This window comes from Lemur catta, chromosome X (genome assembly GCF_020740605.2).
Source record: "Lemur catta isolate mLemCat1 chromosome X, mLemCat1.pri, whole genome shotgun sequence".
Lineage (NCBI taxonomy): Eukaryota > Metazoa > Chordata > Mammalia > Primates > Lemuridae > Lemur > Lemur catta.
Window position 1 is genome coordinate 64615813 of NC_059155.1, and position 25691 is coordinate 64641503.

Consider the following 25691-nt stretch of genomic DNA (forward strand, 5'->3'; position numbering starts at 1 on the left):
GGTTCCATGGTCATTAGCAAATTATAAACTATAACTTAAAAGGAATGAGGCAGGAGGATATTTTGGAAAGGGGCTGCTATTTGAAGGCAAATTTAAAGCCAAAAGCTATGTCAGGGGACAGAGTTTACCATAAGGCAGTCCTAAGTTTTAGAAAACAAAGGGAAGGAAAACAAAACAAGAACAAAATCCCTAGAGAAAACAGGTAAACAGCAAAAGCATCGTGGAACCACTCAGAGGAAGGGCCAGAGCTAACCCTCCCTCCTAACCTTGAGTGTGCCTCGTAATGGTGGCTTAAGAGAGAACAGAAGAAAGGAATTGTCAACTAAGCATTAGGAAACCTTGACATTAAAAGAAATTACTATAATAAAATTCTGGAGTTTATAAATTGTAATCTGACAGAATTAGGAAAATTTAGTTTTGTAAAGAGCTAGAAAAGTGAGTCCTCTATTCAATACATACATCAGTATTGATGCAGGTGAATTCTACCTGGTCCTTCACAGCCCTGTCTCCTAAATGGTTTTTTGAGCTTGTTTGGAAAGTCTATCTGGGGAATGTAACTCAAATACACTGCCACCCAAATCAGATGTGTCTTTTATTATGAACCACCCCAGACCAGGCCAGTGTAAATGGATATGCACGGGGCCTGGCCAAGGAGTCAACTAGGGGTTGAAATCTAGTCCCCTCAAAGAACCCTGAAACTGAGCACAAAGATGCTAACTGGCTGGGACACAATGGCTCAAATGGGGTGCTTTTCATAATTTACATAAGGGCACTACAGGCTAGTTGAGGCTCAGATATTTTTAAAGAAGTAGATGGGTCACAAACAATGAAGAAATAAAACAAAGTCATTTTGTGTGCTAAAGGTATTTGGACTAAAATCCAAAGACTGCAAAAATGCATTTGACCAATCATTCCACAGTTTTCCACTTTCGTTTTAAAACAGATCATTGCCCCCTTACAGCCCCATGCTATTCCAATGAATTTTACTTTTTTCTAAGCCACTTTTCATCTTTCTCCAGAGATCCAGTCACACCTGTTCCTTGTAGGAATTTAAAAGCTTCCTTGACTTTATCCTTTCTCTTGTCCTTATTGTTCAGCTCTGTCTCCCATCTCTCTCTCCCCAGGGTCACCCTCTGATCCTGAAGATCTTTAAACTCACATTTTGAATACTTGCTTCAATCATTTACATAATGGTACTCTGTCCAATAACTGGAAAATAAAGACTTTAAGAAATATATCATTCTGAAGACAGTTCCAGTCTACTAAATATTTAAGCTAGAAAAAAGTCACTGTTAAAGGTGAACAGAAATAGAAGAACAATTGCTTAGCCACAAGACAGAGTTTTAACTCTATAAATTGTAACTGCAGAGTTGAAGGCATGTTTTTAATATCCAGTAATGGTGGAGAGGAAGAATCATTATCTTAAATATTTAACAGTGTACTGTTATGTACTTCCCAAGTGTTCTATGGAAACCAAGATATTAAGACAATTCAGTGCACATGGGGAAAGGAGAAGTAATTGCATGACCTTCCAAGTGACTTGTTGCATCAGATTGAGGATTTTGAGCAAACACATCAGCTGAGGGTCATTTCATTACAGGTATTCCAGAAAGGAGGAATGAAGGTGACCCAGGTAAAATTATAAAGATCACTGAGCTAAAAAGGCATTTGGAGAGATTATCTAGAACAGAGGTCTGCAAGCTACAGTCTGTGTGCTGAATGCTCCTGGCCACCTGTGAGCTAAAAATGGCTTTTACATTTTTTAATGGTTAAAAGAAAGAATATTTCATGATACATGAAAATTATATGAAATTAAAATTTCAATGTCTGTACAGTTTTATTGGAATACAGCCATGTTCATTCATTTACTTAATGTCTATGGCTGCTTTCATTATATAATAGCAGAGTTGAATAGTTGCAATAAAGACCATACGACCCACAAAGCCTAAAATATTTATTGTGCAGCCTTTTACAGGGAAAGTTTGCTGACTACTGGTCTCATTAGGAAACCACTTCTCTCCCAAGTGATCTGAGTGGGATTGATTGCACTCCTACTTTAAGGGCAGGCCCTCTTTGGTTTAAGCCAATCTGCAGCTCCCATGCCCATAGCGATTGGTTCAGTTGTGGGTGTGTGGCTTCCACTAGTCTAATCAGTGAGAACCTTGGCTGATTCTGAAAATGCTGGGACACAGGTTCTCTTTCTCTTCTGGATGGTGAATGTAAAGGTGAGAAGGGATGCAGCCATCAGGAATGAAACTCAAAGGCTAAAACAGAGTAGAGAGGGTCCAGAGAGATGGAGCAGAGCCCTGACCACTCCAGTGTATACTTTAAACATCTTCTGAAGATGGCCTTGGCACTTACTTTGTGTATATTTTTTATTCTAATAAAAAACACTTCATAAAATTTACCATCTTAACCATTTTAAAGTGTAGAGTTCAGCAGTGTTATGTGCATTTACATTGTTGTGCAACAGATCTCCAGAACTTTTTCACCTTGCAGAACTGATACTTTATACCCATTAAACAACAACTGTCCTTTGTTTCCTGCTCCCAGACCCTGGTAACCATTCTGCTTTCTATATCTATGAATTTGACTACTTTAGATACTTCATATAAGTGGAATCATTGGAATCATATAGCATTTATCTTTTTGCCATTGTTTTTTTTTTACTTATCATAATTTCTTCAAGGTTCATCCATGTTGTAGCATATCACAGAATTTCCTTCCTTTTTAAGGCTGCATAGTATTCCATTGTATTACAGACCACATTTTGTTTGTCTATCTGTCAATGGACATTGGGGTTGCTTCTACCTCTTGGCTAGTGTGAACAATGCTGCTATGAACAAGAGTGTGCAAATATCTCTTTGAAACTCTACTTTCAATTATTTTGGATATATACCCAGTAGTGGGATTGTTGGATCACACAGTAGTTATATTTTTAATTTTTGGAGGAATTGCCATATTGTTTTCCATAGCGGTTACACCATTTTACCCTGCCAACAATAGTGCATAAGGATTCTGATACAGTTTGGATATCTAGCCCCTCCAAATCTCATGTTGAAATTTGATCCCTAGTGTTGAATGTGGGGCCTGGTGGGATATGTTTGAGTCATGGGGGTAAATGCCTCAAGAATGGCTTGGTGCCAGCCCCATGATAATGTGTTCTTGCTTTATTAGTTCACGTGAGAGCTAGTTGTTTAAAGAAGCCTGGAACCTCCTCCTCCCTCTCTTGCTACTTCTCTTGCCATGTGACATGCCTGCTCCCCCTTCACCTTCTGCCTTGATGGAAAGCTCCCTTAAGCCTTTGCCAGAAGCAGATGATGGCGCCATGCTTGTACACTCTACAGAACTGTGAGCTGAATAAACCTCTTTTCTTTATAAATTACCCAGCCTCAGGTATTTCCTTTATAGCAACGCAAAACAGACTAACACAGGTTCCAATTTCTCCACATTCTTGCCAATGTTTGTTATTTCCTCTTTTTTTGATAGTAGCCATCCTAATGGCGGTGAGGTGGTATCTTATTGTGGTTTTGATTTGCATTTCTGTGATGATTAGTGCATTAATTCAGATGATCATGTGGTTTTGGTCCTTCATTCTCTTAATGTTGTATATTACATTAACTGAATTCCATATGTTAAACCCTCCTTACCTTCCTGGAATAAAGCCCACTTGGTCACGGTGTATAATCTTTTTGATGCACTGTTGAATTTAGAATGCAAGTATTTTCTTAAGGATTTTTGCATCAATGTTCATGTTTCTTTAGATTCAGGGTCTAGAGTTTTATTTTGGTCCTTCTACTGGGCCATGTTTCCCTCTTTATTTGTCTGCTTTGGGATTTGTTGTTGTTGAGACTTGGGTATTTGAAAAAACAATCACCATTCCCAGTCTTTACATATTGATATTGTGCAGGGGAAAATCTTCATTGATCAGCCAAGCTATAGATTCTAGGACCTCCCCAGTTTCTTTCTGAGGATGTCTTCTATGGGCTTGTGTGTGTGCTTTTACTTAGCTCTAATTCCCTAAGCAGCTTGCTCCTGTTTCTTCTCAGAAGTCTGTGGTCTTTGCTCCCCCTTGTGTCTGCCTTTGAAACTGATGCTCTTATGTGCCATGGGGATCATGTTTTGTTTTCAGCAGCTTCCTAACAAGGCCACCAGTGCTTGACCAAGTCCTGTCAGTGCTCTGAGTATGGTAATACAGAAACCAGTCCCTCAGGCAGCTTCCAGACTCACCAGAATGCTGGAGGCTTTGTCCACTCTTTTGTTTCCAGCCCAAGAGAGGATCCCTAGTGTGAGAGGTTTCCTATTGGTTGCATTGTGCTAGGTCAGACAGGGGAGGAGCATGGACAGGTATGCAAAACTTTCCCATCCTTTTTTGCTGAAATACCTTCTTGGTTTTACATTCATCTAGGTGCTTTAACTTTTCAACTGGTCTCTAGAATTCTCACAAAGTTATTCTGGTCAATATATTGTTAACTATGTGTCTCTGTGGGAAAGTAAGGGCCTGAAGCTTCATAGTCTGACATCTTGCTGATGTTACCCCATTTTGTGTATTTTTTATATATAAACTTACTGTAGAACACTTCTAGATTTACAGAAAAATTACAAAGATAGTACAAACAGTTCCTGTATATCTGACACCCAGTTTCCCCTATTGGAACATCTTATATTAATGTGGTACATTTGTCACAATTAATGAACCAATATTGATATATTATTACTAACTAAAGTCCATATTGTATTCAGATTTCTTTCAGTTTTACCTAATGTCCTTTATCTGTTCCAAAATTCCATCCAGGATATCACATCACATTGAGTTGTCATGTATTCTTAGGCTCCTTTTTGACTGTGGCAGTTTTATAATTTACTTTTTAGGTATGTAAAGCAAGAAATTCTTTTTATCATTTAAGCTAAATTGATCAAGAATTTTTTTGTTGCTTGTAACTCAAAGGATTCTCAACTAATACAGTTTTCTAGTCCAAAAACATTGTTGTACAATGAGAAAAGTTAGGCCCAGGGTTTCCAAATGATTACTCACCATTACACAGCTGGCACTGAAAGAGCTGGGATTTTAGCCCAGGTGTTTTTACTCTAATTTCTGTGCTTTATTATTCTATGCCACTTGTTGCCGGAATACGCTGCAATTAATTTCACTATCCTGAGAAAGTTACCTTTATTACATCCTGAATTTTGGAGGTCTGATAAACAGCCACACTAAGATATGAATTGGTGATAAGGCTTTGACAAGCCTTTAGGGTCTTATTATGAAATATAGATTTTATCTAAATGCTTAAATTCTGGTAGTGAAATTTCTATGTCAGTAAGTTAAGAAGAGATAATTTGCACTCACTGATTTGTGTAGATGTATTTTCCCTAATGACCTACTGAATATAATGCTTAAGGAACATTCATTCATCCATCCATCCATCTACTCATACATACATATGGATTATACATACTTCCAAACATCTATCAACAAATACTTATCGGCTGTGTGCTATTACCCAGACAATATCCTCGGCAGTGAAAACCAATTTTTGTGAACTCCTTTATCTCCTGTAAGGGAATAGTCATGAGTCTCCAGTAATTTTTGAACCAAAACCACATAGTATCAACATATTTAAACTCATGAATCCTTTACCTTTTTTGTGGGTTTTAAGTAGAAATGTAGGCTTGATAATGTGGGAAACTGAAGTTTAAATGTTGAGCTAAAAAAGAAGAATCAGCTGAGGAGACATGAGAAGGAACTGCCTATGAGCTTGGAGCAAAAGAAGGGGGATGGTGTCATGAAAGCTGCGAGAACAGTCTAGAACAGAATATCACCAAAAATGAGTTGAGGACTTCTATACAGCAGCTTTATAAAATTCCACAAGGATAGTAAGCAGCAAAACACTATGAACAATTAACTTTTTGAAAGCACAATGGGGCGGTTTCTCTGTAGACCATTAGTAAGAGCAAGTTGCTATGTAATTTTCACCTTCCTAATAATTATTTGCACTTGCATTTGGCATTCCATTGTGACTGGGCTGCCTCATTGCTATCATTTCCTGTCCTCTGTACCCCTCCTACGAAGGTGTTGATTGGAGGTGGGGAGCAGCTGCAAACCCTGTGATCAGCAGACCTCCTCCCTGTGAGCACCTACCAAAAGGAAGAGAGAACTTTCACATTAAAAGTTTTACTTCTCTGGTGGATTTTGATGATGTTCCTAGAACAACCTTTAGAGGTAGGTCATAGGTGTTGGAGCTATACAAGAACTGCATGCTGACAGAAGACACATCATAGAGCTTTCTGGCAACAAGTAGGACAAACTGGGGCTCTGAGGTCCATTTTTAGCTCTCTGCAACCTCAGAAAAGTCATTTTACCAATCTCTGCCCTAGTTTCTTTCAAATATAAAATATGTGGCAAGTCCCCATTTCATGGAAGGGTTTTGAAAATGTATCAATTAATGAATTAAAAATATGAGAATGAACTCAAGTGCATGATACTTCAAAGCAGGGCTTGGCAAACTACTATAGTCCATGGGTCATATCCAGCCCCCAGTTTGTTTTTGTAAATAAAGTTTTATTGGAACACAACCATATCCATTCATTTACATACTTCCTATGATTGCTTTAACACTACCATGGCAGAGTTGTATTGTGCTAAGTCACAACAGAGACCACATGGCCTCCAAAGCCTAAAATATTTACTATGTTACCACTTACAGAGGTTTGCTGACCTGGTCTAGAGAATTAAGGTTGGGGGGTAGGGAAAGAAAAGTATGTATCTTTTGGTGAGAAAACCCACCCTTGACAGGCCATGGAGATTGCTTTCTGAGAGAGTCAACAGCTAGAAGCAATCATTCTTCTTTGCTAGGCCTTTATTGAGAAAGCCACATAAAAAATGATTTTACAAAAGGAGTCAAGAGGTGAGGTTGGGAGGTGAGGGCTGAAGGCTAATTAGTTTTTAACGGATATGACTTTCTAAGAAACATGATTGACCAAGGAACCCTGTCATATCCTTTCTTACTTGTGTTATTTCCCTGTATTGGCCAACCACTTACACTAAAAATGATGACATGGAAGGAAAGGAAAAGGAAGATAGGGCAACCTAGAGTTCCTTTTCCTTTCAGTTCTTCCATACTCATTAGCAAGCCAAGGAAGGGAGCTTTGGTAGAAGGTGCATATATCAAGAAGTAAAACCAAAACACTTGAGTTAGTTTTGTGCAGCATTTTCACTGTACTGGTTAGAAGGAAACACATATGCATGCATGAATTATGAAATGCAAATTGTGTAATTTCAGTGATTCTGCAGACAAATGCTCTTATATTTGTAGCTAAAACTTGCATTGTACAATATAAGGATGATTGGTAAAATTCATGTTAATAATTTGAAATTGAATTTTTCTTTACTTAGAATGGCATTATATAGCAAATAAAAAACTCTATGACACATTGACAGAGACCAAAGAAGAGGAAAAGCTTTACATCTTAGTACCTTTATCACCACTTTTATCCTGCTGGGTTTTTTTTGTTTTTGTTTTGCTTTTTATTTTCTTTCCTTTCAAATCTAGACCTACAGATATCCTGCTTTGTTAACAATGGCCTTGCATTTTCATTTTGCAAAGGGTCCTGAAAATTATATGTAGCCAGACCTGTGTGCTCAGCAGCATCTTTTAAAATCAAACAGCCTTCTTTAAGAGTCTCTTCCAGCCTTCCCAATCTGAATTGCCATTGCCATCTATGTGCTCCTGCAGCAGCTGACTGGCACATTCCATGTAACAAATGTGTGATATGGCTACTCTTGACTCAGACTGATATGAGTGTCCACTGGCACAAAAAGTACCGCCATCTTTTATCACCTCTGCAATTGAAGAGACTCTTTGACAGAAATTGGCCATTGATAAGAAGGCTTTATTTGTATTTTTAGAGGAGCTACAGAATAAGGGCTCGGCAAGAACTGCTGTTTCCCACCCTTTGGTAGACCACAGTAAGGCATTTTTGTCACCAGCCCTCCTGTCTTGGTTGCTCTCCTTCTCCTTTTGTGCAGGAGTGCAGACAATAATGAAAAGACACCTGCCACAAAGGTGATTCCATGTCCTCTTAAGCTCAGCCAATTTACTTGGCAGCAACACTGACACCCCCCACTTGGCATTTGGCACAGGCCGGAATTTCTGCCTATGCCCCAGCCTTAGGCAGTGACATCAAAATTGCTCTCTGCAGGGTTGGCTCAGCACAGAAAGAAGAGGTCCAGAGGCCACTCAAAATAATCAGGGTGGCAGGCGGCCTCAAGCTAGTATTTCAATTACAGGCTGTGATGGAAACCTGGTCCTCCAGGTGCTTCTGCTTTTTACAGGCTGGACATCCCTGTGATACCGAATGGACTTTGTGACCCACCTCATGTACATCCCTAGGGGCTACATGTAGCACCAGAGAAGGAGAGCTGACCCAGTGCACTAGCTAACCTGCTGCCCACAGCTTGGCCCCAGTGTGCATGTCCCAACTCTGTGGTAGTCAAGTGGCCCAAGGAACTTCAGATAATTATAATCCCTTCAGATACTTCGGCATGCTGGACAAAAAAGCCAAGTGTTTCAGGGATTTGTCCTAGAGTGAAGGCCAGATTAAGTAAACCAGCAAAGTTTCAAGAAGAAATGCACAGGGAAAATGAAACAGCCTCTGATACAGAAGTTTGCCCAGCACAGCTCTTTGTGCCATATGCCAAATTAGATCTGGAATGATAGTGTCATTTCAAAGCCTTCCTGTTAAAAGCCCTTCCATCAACTCTGCAAACTTACCTTCCAGCTGGGAGCAGTGATTATTAACTCAGCAGATAGGTGCTTTGTCAGGTTTGAAAGAAAACAAATCTGCTCCAATGAAGGGAATAAACAGCACCTAATGTTCAAACTGGGAAGCGTTTGCATTGGTATGACATAATTACCTTTTGTTTCCTGTAATGATACAATCATGTTGACTTTTTTCCCCCCATTCCAAAATATTTATGTACCTCCCTTGCCATGACTGGATGCTTGGGATCTTCAGGAACTTGTTGAACAAAATGGCATTTGCTCTTGCCATGAGGCAATTATTTGCTTTTTATGCAAAACTCATCATATGTGCTCAAATTTTATTTAGAATTCTTCATCAAAAACACACAAAAAAGAGACATACTGCCTCTTCTCTAACATAATGCTAGTTTTTAACTCTGGATATTTAAAACCTGACAAAATAATAGAGCAACCCACCACCAATAGATCTCTCTTAACTCTTTCATGGACATAACTGTTAATTTCCACAAAGACCTCCAACATTTTATTACCAGAAACAAAGAGTAAAAACTTGTGTAATCTCTCAGATCTATTTGTCCTTTGTTGAGTGTGGCCTTATAGACCAGGTGCAGTGGCTCACGCCTGTAATCCTAGCACTCTGGGAGGCTGAGGCAGGAGGATCCCTTGAAGTCAGGAGTTCAAGACCAGCCTGAGCAAGAACGAGACCCCGTCTCTACTAGAAATAGAAAGAAATTAGCCAGACAACTAAAAATATATAGAAAAAACTAGCTGGGCATGGTGGTGCATGCCTGTAGTCCCAGCTACTTGGGAGGCTGAGGAAAAAGGATTGCTTGAGCCTAGGAGTTTGAGGTTGCTGTGAGCTAGGCTGACACCACACCACACTAGCCCAGGCAAAAGAACGAGACTCTGTCTCATTAAAAAAAACACACACACAAAAAAAAACAAAAATAAAAACAAAAACAAAAAAAACCATGGGCTTGATAAAACAGGAAATTGATGTCTGCTTCAATCAAAAATATCACATGGGATGGTGGTCCCAACCACAATATCCACATTCCAACTTTACAACTTAACTCTTCTTGACTTTTTTTTTTTTTAATTTCTAGAGAAGGAAATGTTTAAGGGAATTCACCACAGAGTAACAGATGAAAGGACTCATCCACAGAGTAAGAGTAAGAGTCTTCTGAAATCTGGAGTGAAAAATCAAGAAAAAAAAAAATTCCAAAGAATAACCCCAGAACTACCACATACTGTTTGAAAATAATCATTTACTTCTTCCCTTTTTGGGACATTTGAATTAGATCAAGTCAAGATGTAGAGGGACTACTTTGGAGCTTACGTGGAAGGATGACGTAAGGCTTTTCTATTGTTAATTTCTACAGTGACAGAATCCTAACACGTTGACTTGACTGTCTTCTGCTGTGGTTGATAAGAAAGGAGGGAGGGAACTTGTATTTAAAAACTACTTGTATTTATTCAGATTATTCTTTTCTGGAGATAGGTGAGCCAAAAATATATTTCACATTGACCACTGAATAAATTGGCAGATGGTAATGGCTAAACCACTCCCGAGTTGGGCCAAGTCCATACGGGAGAACAAAGTGGAAGTTTCCACATCTCATTACTAATCTCCACTCTTCCTTCAGGTTTCAGAGTTGAATTCTTCTGCATTAAGGAAATAGTAACTCAGTTTAATTGCCCACCATGGGAATTGCTGGTAGAATAATAGAATAGTGTGTCTTGTCTAATACACATGCAGAGCTACTTTTTGTGTACACAGGGTAAAGGTGGCCAGAAAACCAGCAGGCCAAAAAGAAGAAAAAGCCTCTCAAATTTAGAACTTGAAAAATCAGGCCATGTATTCTGGCAATGACCCTCCAGTCTCCTCTCTCAACTTCCATCTCGATCCCCAGACTCCAACTTTGTTCATCATAATCATCTATAATATTTTGCCAGCTAGTGTTTAATATTTATTTTGGTCATGTTTTAATTTTTTACTTTAATCTATAAAAACCAAAGTTCCAGATTTATGAATCATGTTACCTTTGCGTAAAATCTCCCTATGCTCACAATCAAACAAGCATGTTCTTACTCCATTTAACTAAAAAATGGGGGAAAAGTAACACATGGTGCTCCCTATTCTCTTTTAAACACATAATATGTCTCTAAAAAGGTTAAAATAGACATTGCTCAGTTTAGAAAGATGGGGGACTCAATGTAGTGTGAGGCCCATGGCAATGACCTTCATCCTCTCAAACAGATTGGATTAATTCCCCTGTGGGGGCCTCTACTGTATCTAAAACATAGTGTATTATTTCACTTACCACTTTTACCACGTTCTGAGATCCTCAAAGACTCATCTTGGATCTTCAGCATTTAGTGAGGCTCAATAAATGCTGGGTGGATGGATGCTGGATGTGGCCATGAAGAGCTTTTGAAGGAAGCCCATGACCAGACAAGCAGGCTGATCAGGCCCAGGTCTAAGGGTGCTGAGTAGGGAGGGTGTGGCAGGGACAGATGGAGGTGAGCTGAGTGCACAACAACGGCTGGGTAACCCTAGGGATGGGTGTCAAAGCTATAGAATATAGGGGGCTTAGTTTGTATTAAACTCCATGACCAAGTCAGAGGAGCCAAGGCCTTAGTGTCTGAAGATATGAATATAAACATTGGTCTGACTAGCTTATGGTGTGGACATCCTAATCCCTGTGAACCTCAGCTTTTTCTGCAAGAGTCTTCTATGTGCCTTAACTACCTCATAAGACAGTCATCAAGATTAAATGAAATATTATGTCTTGCAAAAATTTTCTAAACTTTGGTAGTGTGATATGATATATAAATTGAGTTATCTTATCTTGTATTATCCAAACCAGAACACTTTGAGAGCAAAAGGAGGTGATATCTGTAATTATTTCAGAACAATACACATAAACCAGGACTCTCCTAAGGCAAATGTTTTTGTATGGCTACTCATCTAGAATCTATATTTATATCTACAGCTATATCTACATCTAATCAGCTATATGTATATTCCACATCCATCTATATCTATGACTATATAAATCCATATACATCTATATCTATATCAATGTATGTCAATATCTATATTCTATTTCAACCTATATGTATATATACATCTATAATTGTATTAATATCTGTATCATCTATCTCCATCTACACCTACACTAACTAGTCATTGATGCTGTTATCACAGCAATCATCTCAGAGTATCTATCTCAGTTTCTCTGTTTCTCTTCATTCCTCTTTCTGTCTCTCTCTGTCTTACCCATTTCTCACCAGGACACTCTTTCTTGAGACTTTTTCTTTTCCCTGTAGATTCTCTCTTCCCATCTGTCTCCCTCTCTTTTCCCTGCTCTGTTCTCTCTCTTAACTGGTAATAATAAGGAACTGAGAAATTTTTATTTCGCATTTGTCATGTTTCTTAAAGAATATTCTTTGTTCCTTAAAAAACTATATTTTATATTTCTCTAAGAATACCAACAAAAATTGTCCTTTTTAAATGAGGAATCTGGTGTAGTTGAACAAGCAATGGAGTGTGACTTGGCAGCACACATGTGTGACTGGGAAAGCCACCTGATTAGTCTGAGTCTCAGTTTTATGATCTGGAAAATGGAGATAATCATCCCTGTGTTGAAGCCAAATAAATGAGATCATGTGCAGAAAGTGCTTTAAAGCAGCCACCATAGCGGTTCATTAGAATCACCTGGAGAGCTTCTGAAACCTCTCTATTCCCAGGTTCCACCCCAAACCCAAGCATTAGGATTTTTTACTGATTCTCAGTCTATTCCAATGTGCGGCTGAGGTTGAGAACCATTAGTTTGCAGACTATATAATATAACACAAATGTACATTAGTGTGTGTGTATTAGCAGCCTTGATTTTTTTTTAGCCCTATGGGTCAATGACTCTGTAGAAAACAGGTTATCCAGCCCTACCCTAAATAATTGGGGATGAAAGAGGGAAGATGAAATTCGAACACATTTTGAACTATCCTGGGCCATGTTCTGAAAGAACATAATGGTAGAATTATCTCATTATTTAGCTATTAGGCTAACTTTGAACACATGAATGCTGCTTCCTCCCATAGCTTTGTCCATCACTCGGAAATAGTTGTACCTTCATTAAAAACAATTGTCTGATGTGGGTTATCATTTAAATCCTAAGACAAGATAAAAAAGGAAAACATCTAATCTCTTTCAAAAAGAATATTTAAGAGAGTGAAAAATTCAATGCAAAGGTGCTAATTACTAACCAGATTAATTTTCAAATTGTCCCTTTAACTTCTAAAACTAATGAGCACAGAAATACTCCACACTGCAAACCTAGGCTCCTAGAAACTCTGATAATTAGAGTACTTCTTTGTAATGGACATTACTCAGTAAGTTAAAAAAAAAGGAATAATTCGCATTATTTATAAAACTTATTAGTGATAAAGAAAGAACAAACACTTTCCAAAGTGCTGTTCTTGACATCTTAAAACTTTCTCAAAGAGGACTGTGTAAACTTACTTTTCAAGTAAAAAGAAAGCACACAAATTTGGGAAAATGACATTGGTGACTTTGGTTTTAAAACCTGCCATTTAGTAATCAGTGCAGGTTTCTCTATTAAGTTGCTGATTTGCTCTTACATTTTTTAACAGCTGGCATTAGGCCAGTGTAAATGTTAAATCGACACTCAGTCTGGCCCTTAAAAATGTCAATGATGCTAATGGTAATGCATGAAGGCAGAGCTAGCTGGTGTTCCCAGAACCTCTAACCAGTTGGCCTCAGTTTGGGTTTCTACCTATTGATTGAATGTCCTGGAATGTATGGGAACCCAGATCCAGCCAGGAGAAAAGAAACCTCCATTTTAATCAGAGAAGTCTGAGACATACCTTAATAAATAAATAATCCATGTCTTTTGTCTTTTAAAAATTATATTTCTTCAGCAGAAAGTTTGTATTGTTTTGAGTCACATCATCTAGGTCACTTTAACTGAGCCAATTGCATACATAAAAAATATTGTCTTTCTAGCAGCTTAAAGAACTTGAGAAAACTATGAAATTCAGGGTTCAAAATCTAGGGTGTGAGCAAAACTACTGGCCTTTCTTCCAGTCTCTGAATTTTCTGGAAGACTCTGCTCCAACTGCCATTTCTATTATAGTGTCTCTCTGAGCACACCCTTAGGAAAGCCTTGGAGAGCCAGGGGGCCACTTCCCAGTCATGTCCAAGGGCATCTTGGATCTTCCTGGGATGGACCCAGGAGGCAAACCCCTCAGCAACAAACTATGCTCTGAAGGCGGGTCCTTTCCCCTCTGTAGCAATTCTGGGGAAGGGGAGAAATTTAGGCTGCAGAGACTGGGAAACTGCCCACAATAATCACATGTGTTTTTTCCCTAGCTACTTTCCAACAATCCTCACTTGGGGAGGGGAGCACAAAAGACCAAATCCCCCCAAAACAATCTGGGCAGGCATTTTTATAAAAATGATCCCCTAACTCATGGCGATCCTGTGATCCTGTTTGCTAAATCAGTTCATATGCAGCTTGGCTGGAACAAAGAACGCAGCCTGTGGTTGTGAAAGATTTTTCTTCCCCTGTCCTCCAATCTCTGCTCAATTATAATTTGGCTAGAGCCAATTATACTTCCTGATTTCAAATCTATTTCACTAATTTCTTGTAAGTAAGAATACTTCACTTAGGTTGGAGAAAAAAGCAGGGTGGACCTTTGCTGTTTTGAGAAATGTAGTATAAGTGCTTTTCTCATAAAATTGCAAAAACCCAGAGCACTGCAGCCACCCTAAAAAACAAATTTAGTGTTTCCTCAAAAAGTTAAATGTAGAATTTGATTTTGACCCAACAATTTCAGATGACCCAGTAATTCCACTCCTAGGTATATGCCCAAAAGAAGTGAAAGCAGGGACTCAACCAGATTCTTGTACACCAGTGGTCACAGCAGTATTAGTCACAATAGCCAAAAGGTGGAAACAACCTAAATGTCTACCAGGAGATGAATGAATAAACAAAATGTGGTCTATCCATACAATGGAATATTATTCAGCCTTCAAAAGAATGGAATTCTGACACATGCTATGACATGGATAAACCTTGAAAACATGGTAAGTGAAATAAACCAGACACAAAAGGATATAAATTATATGATTCCACTTATATGAGGTACCTAGAACACGCAAATTTATAGAGACAGAAAGTAGAATAGAAGTTACCAGGGGCTGGGGGGAAGGAGGAATTGGCAGATACTATTTAGTGGACATAAAGTTTCTGTGGGGATGATGAAAAATTTCTGGAGAAGGATAGTGGTAAATGGTTGCACAACATTGCGAATGTACTTAATGCCACTGAATTGCACACCTAAAAGTGGTTAAAATGGTAAATTTTACAGGTTTTTTATATGTATTAATATTTTGTACCACAATTTAAAAAGAAGAACACCACAAAAATACAAAACCTAAGCCAATATTAGGGTGAGAAATTTATGATAAAACCCATAAAGTACATAATCCTTTTAGCTGATTCTTTTAGTTACAGGTGAGACAGTAACATTCCCGTCTTGACCATTTCTAGAAAACTTTCTAAATGATACTCTTCCATGTCAAACTTTAGTCTCAGACAATACAACTGGCCTAATATTTAGTAATGGACACGTTTGCTCTGAGCCAGGATTACCATGGTATACAGTGAATTGTCACTCTAAGATGGCACCTGCCCAAGAACAAAACAACCGAATGTCACAAGATATAGGAGGTTTAGGAGATCAAGCTGCTTGAGTAATGGTCTTCAAATGCCTACGAGTACCTAATTTAAGTATGTTCATCCTCCTAAGCAAATAAAAAATAGAGAAGTCCATTAGCCAAGGATTCTCTTGTTCATGCCATGTGTTCAACCTACCTGATGAAGTAGTCTCGCCCATCTCTGTTTGCCGTCATCTCCCATCCATAGGGCGGCACCTGGTTCAAGCCCCAGGTTCCTGAGGGAGGCGGCCAGCCTGAAGACTTTGTTCTGTGGCTGGAAAAGCAAAAAAAAAAAAAAAAGCATCATTACACCTGACTCCTGAACATTTCTTCTGATGCAAACTCCAGAAGGGGCACAATTTGTTCCTCTAAATTGTGAGCTGTATTCTCAACTGATTAATGAATAATTGTAAAGAGTATTTTTCATATATTTTTGCCAGTTACTCTGCTAGGCATTTTTCTATGTATTATCCCACTTCTTTTTTGCAGAAGTTCCATAAAGTAAGTATACATTTTACAGATGAGAAAACAATGAATTGATCAGTAAAATTAAGGAACTTTTCTGAGGATACACAAGCTAAAAGTTCTGTACGCTTTCCATCACAGTAGTCATTCCTGAGGCCAGACATTAGGACAGTTTGGGCACATAAGTAGATTTCACACTATATTATAAATTCATGTCAAAATACATTACTGTTCTTATGGCTCTTAAGCAAAAAATCTGAAGCCTCAGCTTCCCGGACTCCCACGACCGAAATACAAAATTCAGACTCATATAAATCACACTCCAGTCAAGGTGAGTCATAAGACCTTAGACCCTCCATTTAAATTGCAAAGAAAATCCACACATTATCTTTTACAATTTCTAATTCACAACTTAAATTTGACTTACCAAGATTGAACTCTTTGTTCTACTTTTTTCTCCCTTCTCACTATTGCCCTTGCCCGATCTTTTAAAAAAAAAAATCGACTCATTGGTAAAACGAAAGAGCAGGTTAAGGAGAATTTTCTAGAAGCCTGCGTTTCCGAAAGCCAGAGGACAAGTAACAAGCAGTCGTGATGGGCAGCACTGTGCCCAGTTTCTGAAGCACCACCGAATCCCGGCTAAGCCTCCTCAACTCAGGACATGCAGAAACTCCTCCCTTCCCTCAGAGCTTAACTATGTGTCAACTAAAGAAACAAAAAATCAGGCTTTTAAAGAATTAAAGTTACTTTTATTCAGTCTTACTAAGAATTACAGAGGGTCTCTGTTAGCTCCAAAGCTGTGTTTCAGCCCACGACTTATTTATCAGGTGGTGGAGGTTCTGCATGTGCTCAGAAGTTACATTAAACATGCTCAGAAGTTACATTAGAGCAAAGTCTCACCAAAGTTTGGGTGTGAGAGTACATCTGGTTATAGATTATAGAGGCATAACCATTCATCCTGTCAGACGTTATCTTATGTACAAGAGGAGGCAAGGGCTAGGATCGCTGACTTTATCTTTGTTAAAAAATGCAGTGATTCAGGCTGTGCTCTGTCCTGCTTATCATCTTCCGGAGGGCTGCGCTCAGTCACTGAGTCAAGGGCTTTGGGAAATTCTGCTTGCAAGCGGAATGAAAATGCTTTCTTACGTTTGCTACTTTGCCTCACACATGCTTTGGAACGAAGTAAAAGGAAGTAAGAGATGCCCTTTTAGGATTGATCAACACCCCTCATTACTTGGTCCTTAAAATTTACTCCAGGTGAAATTACTCACTGTATAGCCTGTAAGAGCCTCTGGGTGGTTCTAAAGCTGGGGAGGAGTTGGGGAGTGAGGCGGGTTGGGGGTGAGGAAGCTGTGATAACATTTTCAGGGACTCACAGTCGCTGTCTCAATAGCTACCCGAGAGCCCTTTTCAATGAGATGAGAAAGATGTGGTCAGATGAATGGACAGCAGGTGCCCTTCCCCTGGCCTTGTGCTCAGCCTGGCTAGTGAGCTAGTGAGTGTGACAGGGGCTGTACTGCAGTCGTCACCCGCCTCCTTGGCTGGGCACTCTTGCACCAAGTACAACCTGCACAACCTTGTGTGGTAGCCCTTCTGCAGCAAACATTCAAAGCAGGGGTCTCAATCTTTCTGTGAGGAGGGAAGACTTTTAATTCCTCAAGAGACTGGGCAACTCAACACTCTCCAACCCACCCTCCCAACAAACACACACACACGTGCACACACACACTTCTGACCATAACCCAACACTCTTCAAGTAAAACAAGCTCATTTCTGGTAAGATTTCTGCAGAGGAACTATTTTGCATAATTTTAACTACCTCGGTTCCTTTTCTTTAACTTCCTATGTTTTTCTACATCTTTTATGAACACGTTTTTAGTGTGTGGAAAAGAAGTGGTTTTTTTTTCCACAAAAAAGTGTTCATTAATTGAATACAGGTCTGGCAAATGTAGAATAGGCCACCATAGGATTATTTCTCGCCCATTGACTGTTAAAGGAAATGACAACGGCAACCGTTTTGTTCTTCTTTGCACAAAAGTCAGCAGTGGCAATTCCCTCTGGTGGATTTTTAAAAAATATGTTGCTTCCCTGCAGTGAGAGAACACATGTATTTGCCACCCTGAGGTACTATTTAAAAAAAACACACCCCTCCAATTTCTGCATGTTAGTAGAGAACCCATTTGGAATGCTTTCTAAGGTGGTACCAAGAAAACAAGCTCTTAGAGGTATGAACACAGTCTATTCTATTATTAAAAACTTTTCTAAAAGCAATAGTACAGTTAGAAATGACATAAAGAATACTCTTGTGAGTGAAAGGAGGCCTATGTAGAGAATGTAACAACTGGATTACTAAATTATGTACTGTATCAGAAAGTTAATCTTTCCCAGAGGGGGCTGATTTATTGAAAACAAATAAACTTTTTTCTTTTCTTTCATTCTCCCCACCACCCCACCACCCCCCTGGAAATCTTAATCACTAAAGGAAAGACATAAGCTTCCTAATATAATTGACATGTATAATACAACATTATAATACCAAGCTGGAGGAAGCCTGAATTTTATTATGAGCTACATTCTGTCCTGTACAGTATGTTCAGGAAGTAGCAAACAGCAGTTCAGCAAGATGTTTTCAAATAAAGCCTTATGTCATAAAACACCAAATGAAGTGCTAATACTGGAAAACTCTACAAATACAAATTGAGTGAATCTAGGTCAAGGAGCCTCAGCTGATACAAAACAAATAATTGAATAATTAAGATCAGACATGACTACACGTCTGACTTTCAATGTGTTGACATAAAATGCATGAGTCTGAACAAGGCCTTAGTAGGATTTAGCAAATTAAAAGTACAAGTGGAAAAAAATAACACCCTTTGTAAGTATTTATCCATAACAGTCTTGAGAAAAATTAAGGATGTAAGTCATAATTGCAGAGGGATTTGGCTCCAGCTTCAATGCAGTGTGATGACTAGAAGTCTGGTCCTGACAATGTCCAGCCTTGGAAGCTGGTGGTTTCTCTCTGCTTACTGAGAAGATGTCCCAGGGACCTCCTTTCCCCACTCTCACTTTTGTGGGTGCACTCAATTCTCCACTACTCCCAAATGCCCCTCATCACATCACTGCTGAAAGATATAGACTTTTTCTACCCAAAATGCAAAGAGGTGGCCCTTTGCAGAGCAGCAGCAGGGACAATGCATATAAAAGTAGAGTTCCTGGCTGTTTACTTTAAAGTCCCCTCTGATGCAGAATTTATTCCTAGTTCCTTAAGATGGGCCAGGCACTGCTATGATAACTCTATTCTGTGTAGAACTCCTCATTTTTAACAATAATGCCAAGCCTGTTTCCCCCCATTTTAGAGGGTCCATTCTGAGTTTCTGGGCACCCTTCCCAGAGGCTGGGGCCTTTTAAAAATTTCCCCTGTTTGAATGAGGTCTTTCTTTTCTTATCCAAAGACCTATCAGCATTAAGATTCCTCTTGACTACCTCTGTGTTACTCAAAGACTCTCACTCTCATCTAAGTAGGACTCTAGCAATTTTGCTCAGCTGCCCAGTGTTGCTGAGCATGGTATGCAGCTTGGCCTCACTGAGATCATTTGCAAGGATGTTCTCCAGCCTAGGATTACCAGATTTAGCAACAACAGATTTAGGACACCCAGTTAAATTTGAATTTCCCATAAATAACAATTGTTTTTAGTATATCTCATATAAAATTTGGGGATACTTATACCAGAAAATTTATTCATAATTTATCTGAAATTCAGACTTAACTGGGCATCCTGTACTTTATCTGCAACTTCAGTCCCTTTATTAAATGAATAATCTGATTCTTTGAGAGTATAAAAGGGGAGGGCTCCTCTATAGGGCTAAAATATCACAGCACAGAATCTTTAACATTTGCCTTCACCTTAGTAGTAGGACCAAACACTACTTCCACTCAGTTTAAGGCATAAGAAGCACCCCCAGCTCCTTGACTAGACTCACACCAAACTACAGCCTCCTAATGTGTCTATGAGTGGGGTGAGTGTGAGATATAAGTATTACAGGTGGTCATAATCCAGAGTTTTATGTATTTCCCAAATTGAGCTGATAAGAATCACCTGGCAGGATTTGTTAAGTATACATATTAGCAGGCACTCGAAATTATGATTTAGCACATCTGGATTCAGACCAGGAATCCACAAGTATGTGTGTATGTGTTGAAATAAGTAATTCAGATGATTCTTCAGGTAAGGTTGTCAGATTTAGCAAAAACAAAAACAGAACAAGAATACCAATTTAAATTGAATTTCAAATAAACAATGAGTAATTTTTAAGTATGTCCCATGTAATATTTAGGATATACTTATACACTAAAAAAATGTTGTTTATTGAGAATTCAAATTGAACTAGGTATCCTGTATTTTTTTAACTGGTAGGCATGGGGTTTGGGAAATACTAGTTCTTGCTACACCAAGTTTGGCCTGAGATCCAGCAGCATGGGTACCACCTGGTGGTTTGCTGGAAATGCAGAATTTGCATTTTCTTGAGATCCCCAGGTGATTCAGATATCCTGGGAAGTTTGCTAGGCACTGCCCAAATCAGTGGTTTTCAATGTGGAGCCTCCTGCACAGTGGAGTCCCATGGGGGAACTTGTAAGCTATGGATGCCTGGAACCAAAGCCATTGAGTCAGAATACCTGGGGATGGGCACTAGGCATCAGTATTTCATACTGCCCAGGTCAGCCAGGGTGGCAACCCACTGCTCAGAGTAACTGCTCCTTTTTATTAGCTGACAAGGCGGAAGCAGCAGAGCATGGTGATCAAGAGCATGTGCACTGAAGCAGCAAGTTCCGAAAGTATGGTTCCAGGACCAGCAACAGCAGCACCACCTGGGAATTTGTTAGAGATGCAAATTTGGGGACATCACCCAAGACCCACTGAATCCAAAACTCTGCGGTGTTGAGGTGACCCAGGAATCTGTGTTTAACAAGCTTCCAGGCAACACCGATGCCCACTAAAGTTTGAGAACCTCTAGGTTACAGCCAGACTGTCTTCAATCCAGGCTCTGCCATTTCTTTTCCATGGCCTTGAGCAAGTTACTTAATCTCTCTAATCCCCTCCATCCCAGTTACTCTTTGCCCAGATGGTAATAATAGGAGCCATGTCTTCGGGAGAATATTAAGTGAGTTTTATAAAGCACTCAGTATGCTGCCTGGCACATAGTATAGTATGTGGCATATAGTATAGTATGCTCTACAGTCTTCACTAAATAAATATCTACCTATCCCTCAAGACAATATAAGGCTTTGGGTGGCTGCACAAGTACAAATGACTTTAATTCATCCACAGAACAGAAAGAGAGTAAAAACCTCAGTCATCTATTCTTTTACAGTCTGGCAAGAACAGGGAAAGAGAAGGTTGAACCAAGCAGTCACTCCTTCCCAGAAGGTCAAAAGTTGATGAGTTTAGCCATTCTCAAAGCAGAAGGAAATATCAGAAAGTTTTTTTTGTTGTTGTTGTTGTTGTTGTTTTTTTTTTCTTTACCAGAAACCAGGAATCCCAACTGTGTAATCCTGGGTGCAGAGGGGCCATTTCCACTTGTCTCAGGCAATTGAGAGTCCTTGCAATTTCGACGTCCTGTGACTCCTATCTGAGAGCATGGCTATGTGAACCACTTTCAAACACTTAGCTCAGCCTTAAAAATAGCGACCTACATTGGCAGGGCTATTTAAGTCACTTCAGAAACTCCCAGAGACTGACTGAACTGGTTTGCAACTTTGTGCTTCACCCATCTATTGTTTGCAACAGATTGAACTGTCCTGGACAAAAAAGATCTTCATACTTCATATGAACTGAGAGCAGCTATGAATGCTACAGGCAAAGTTGCAGAACTCTTTTGTTCAGACCACCAGTAGCAGTAACCCATAGTTTCCTTCTGTGTGTATGCCTCTGAGTCCTGGACCAAATCTTGATGTCTGTCCAATCCACCCTAGGAGAAGGCAAGCTCTTAGCAGTCCCCTGCAGGCTTCCATGGTGATCTGAGTTTCCTTAGAAACACCTCAGTATTAGAAAAAGTATGGGAGAAGGAAGGTGAGGTCAGGTTCCAAAAAATTCTGAGGCAGATTCAAATTCTGCCACTTACTAGGGTTGTGATCCTATGCAATTTACTGTAAACTTTCTGTACCTTGTTTTCATCACCTGTAAAGTAGAATTATTCCAACACATTTGGGGGTGATTTTGCCCCCAAGGGACACTTGGTAATGTCTGGAGACATTGGTCACAACTAGGAGGGGAGGTGCTTCTGGAATCTACTGGGTAGAACCAAGGATGTTAATAAATATCCTACAGTGCACAGGACAGCCCCTCACAATGAAGAATGATCTGGCCAAAATGGCAATAGCACCAAGATGGAGAAACCCTACTTAGTCATAGGACTGTTATGAAAAGGTCAGGTAATGAGTGCACAATTCTTAGCACAGTACCTGACATATAGTAGGTGCTCAATAAACTTTAGTTGAAAAAAATAAAAATAACAAGCATTCTCAATGTTTCCTTTTACAGCCTAATTATGATAAGTAATCCAAGAGAATGAGCTCAAATCCTAGGTCTGCCACTTTATACCTTGGCTTTTTAGGGTTTTAGTTTTATGTGTAAAATGGAAATAATAACATCCAGCTCACAGTGATGTTATGCAGATAAATGAGATACATAAAGACCTAAAGTATAGCGCTTGACTCATTTAGAATAGTATCATCAAATGGTTATGTTGTGTTGTAAGTGGTAGTTGTAATGGTAACAGGAGTAACATTTAGCATTTCTACATACATCATTGTTTTACTCACAGACCTGCCTCAGTATGCAACAGGGCGCCTGCTAAGGCATTATTGTTTCTCTGTTAAAGAAGAAGAAACTGAGGCTCAGAGAGAATGTATAACTTGCCCAATAGAAAGAGCAATCTACTTGGAAAAGAGACTGCATCTTTTGGCAGGCACCGTGTCTTCCATAGATTGTACTAGGCATGGAAATGGAGGAGGAGGCTAGAGCCTGCCCCAAAGTCACCCCAGGCAAAGCTCCTGCTAGGGTGACACAACCCATTAGAAGAGTGTCTAGGATGGAACCCTCAGGCTTCCTACTCCAAACTCCACGTTACTTACACTGTTCCATAATTAAGTGTGACACCATTTTATAGACTTCCTTATATACCTGGTCATATTTAGGACAGTTAGCTAGGATTAAGCTGCATCCTTTGAGACTTGGTATTGGGAAATGAATTATCATGTCCATTTCAGATATGGGAAAACTTATCTGAAATATCTATTCAGTCATTCATCCCTGACATTGAATGACACTATATATAAATCCAACAAAATAAAATGTGATTCAGCATTTGATCATTCTTATCTACTTGGACTCACAAGATTATTTTCAGAATAATCCAAGGTTAGAGTGTTCTCATTTATTTTGCTGTAAATGGTGGTTGGGTTACAGAACTCAAAACTCTACAGATACCACAAGGTATCTTCACATAGTATTTTATGTTTGCAAGCAGATGGTATCCAAAGTATCTTCTGTGTTGACATGCAATGTGGGTTAAGTTAAAGGAAGTAGAGAAAAGTGAGGAAAATGAACAATCATAAATGGTTCTGGATGAATTTAAGAAGCTTCAAGTTTTGGTGATAGCCATGTTTGTTTTGTGCCCAGCTTGGTGTGCCCCACTGGAGTTAGTAGGAGGTACTTGGCATGACTCTTAGGAAGGCCTGTTCTGCACAGTTTCTAGTTCCTATGAATCAGTAAGGAACTGACTAAATCATTTTGTTCCAGTTAATCACACTGTTGACACACAGACATGTCCTGAATTAGGCTGCATTCTCTTTTCTCCCTCAGGACATAACTTTCTCCATTTAATCAAGTTTCAGCATAGTAGTCAAAGTATTTTGATCTCATACAACAGTTAACAGCTTCCCATCCTACTGCTGCTTCTTAGCAGGTTTTGGCGCAGGTACATGTGAGGAAAGCTATGTTAATAGGGTGAAAATAACTTCAAAGCCATACAGACAGAAGCAAGAATCACCCCACCAACTATTTTTAAGACGTCACTTTTCTTATGACAAGGAGGACAGGAAAATATAGTAAAGGGGAAAAACAGGCAGTTCAAAACTATATAAATATTAATGCCATGCCTCATGAAAGCAGACACTCAAAAATATATTCGTTACAAAATCATTTTTGTCAAGGAGAAATGTATTATTAATTAAGAGTTTCACTATGGTAAAAGACATTTGAACATATATTTTAACAACCAAATTGAAGCATTTTTTTCCGATTCTTTTCATCTGCCTCATTACATGATTTGCCAGCCTACACAATAAAATTAATTATGTGGTTATACATCTATGAGATTCAGCACAAGCCTCTCACAGCTTGTTGAATTAGTTCTGTTTCTTAATTAGGTATCAGGAAGAATTACTAGGAGAATTAAATCCAGGTTAACTGGTTCTCCTTCCAAAAGTTTGTACATACAACTTTAGCCTCACTTTGTGAACAATCCTGTGACAGACTCCAGATGTCTTAAGAGTCTGAGGCCATGTATGCAGAGCCCCCATCACATGCAGAAGGTGCCATTAAAGTCAGAGGCAGCCTTGCCCTGAATTAGACTTTTGTCTTTTGTACAGTGCATCTGCATCTCTTAGTTCACTGAATTCTCTAACTCTGTAAATCTGGAAGGACAATTATAATTAGCCTTACATTGTCAAGGAGAAAACATGTAGAATGGTCAGGTTTCATTGCTCAGAGAGGCATTACAGAGCTAAATGTGCAAACAGTCAACAGGTGAAGTCTTGAGCTCCTTTTGCTAGAATGCTATTGTACCCACTTATGAATTTGTAGTTATACTTCTCAAGTAAGCATATGATACCAAGTGGTTATGCTAAGCTGGGCACACATCTTCGAGGTGCCTTTACCATGTCTTCATCTTTCTATCGCTATTACTTGAACTAGTGCCAGGCACACGACAAATGTTCAAATGTGAATTAATAAATGAATCCAAGGTATATGATGATACTGTTATAGAATATTAGGCACTAAAATTGTAGTCTCTGCCCTTGGGTGGGTAAGAGTATGTACGTGTGGGGATGCCATTTGTTTAATAACAGCTGTTAGGTAGGTACCATTCTAGGCACGTTCATAGATTATTTCTTTTTAATCCTTAAAATACCTCAACAAGAGGGGTTATTTGACAATATGTCGGCTCACTCAAGAATGCCATACCAGTTGGCTGCTCATTAAACCAAAGTTGTAGATGAAAACTGATTGCCGTAGAATATAGTTAAATGAACAAAGTTGGTTACAAAAAGAGTGGGCTCAATATGATCTACTTTATAAAAAAAAATCTGTGTACATAGGTATAGAAAAACAGTCTGGAAGAATGGGTCTGCAGTGGCTATCTCTGGGTTGTGAAATTGAGGTGGCTTTTATAGTTGTTTGCTTTTGTATATTTTTATTTCCTATAATGAATGTGTATTATTTTTATAATTCAAATATTATTTTAAACAAAAGAAACTGGAAAAGGGATATGATTCCGTGTGGATTCTTGGTGGAGTCACTGGAGAAACTGTAGAGTAGAAGTACTGAAAGTTTGAAAACATAGTGTTGCTGTGGCTATAGAAAAACATGTATTATCATATATTGTTCAGAGTGTATTTTGACAATCCCTGATGGAGGGCAATTTAGCAGTCTCTATCC

General features: G+C 39.0%; 1 protein-coding gene across 6 annotated transcripts in view; it reads right to left on the minus strand.

Moving 5' to 3' along the window:
* Positions 1 to 25691, minus strand: part of FRMPD4 (FERM and PDZ domain containing 4) — a 773033-nt gene that overhangs the window by 157968 nt on the left and 589374 nt on the right. For all 6 annotated transcript variants that reach the window (XM_045538893.1, XM_045538895.1, XM_045538897.1 and 3 more), the window contains one exon: positions 15665 to 15781. In XM_045538893.1, coding sequence (XP_045394849.1) covers positions 15665 to 15781 — 117 coding nt within the window. The remainder of the gene's footprint in view (positions 1 to 15664; positions 15782 to 25691) is intronic.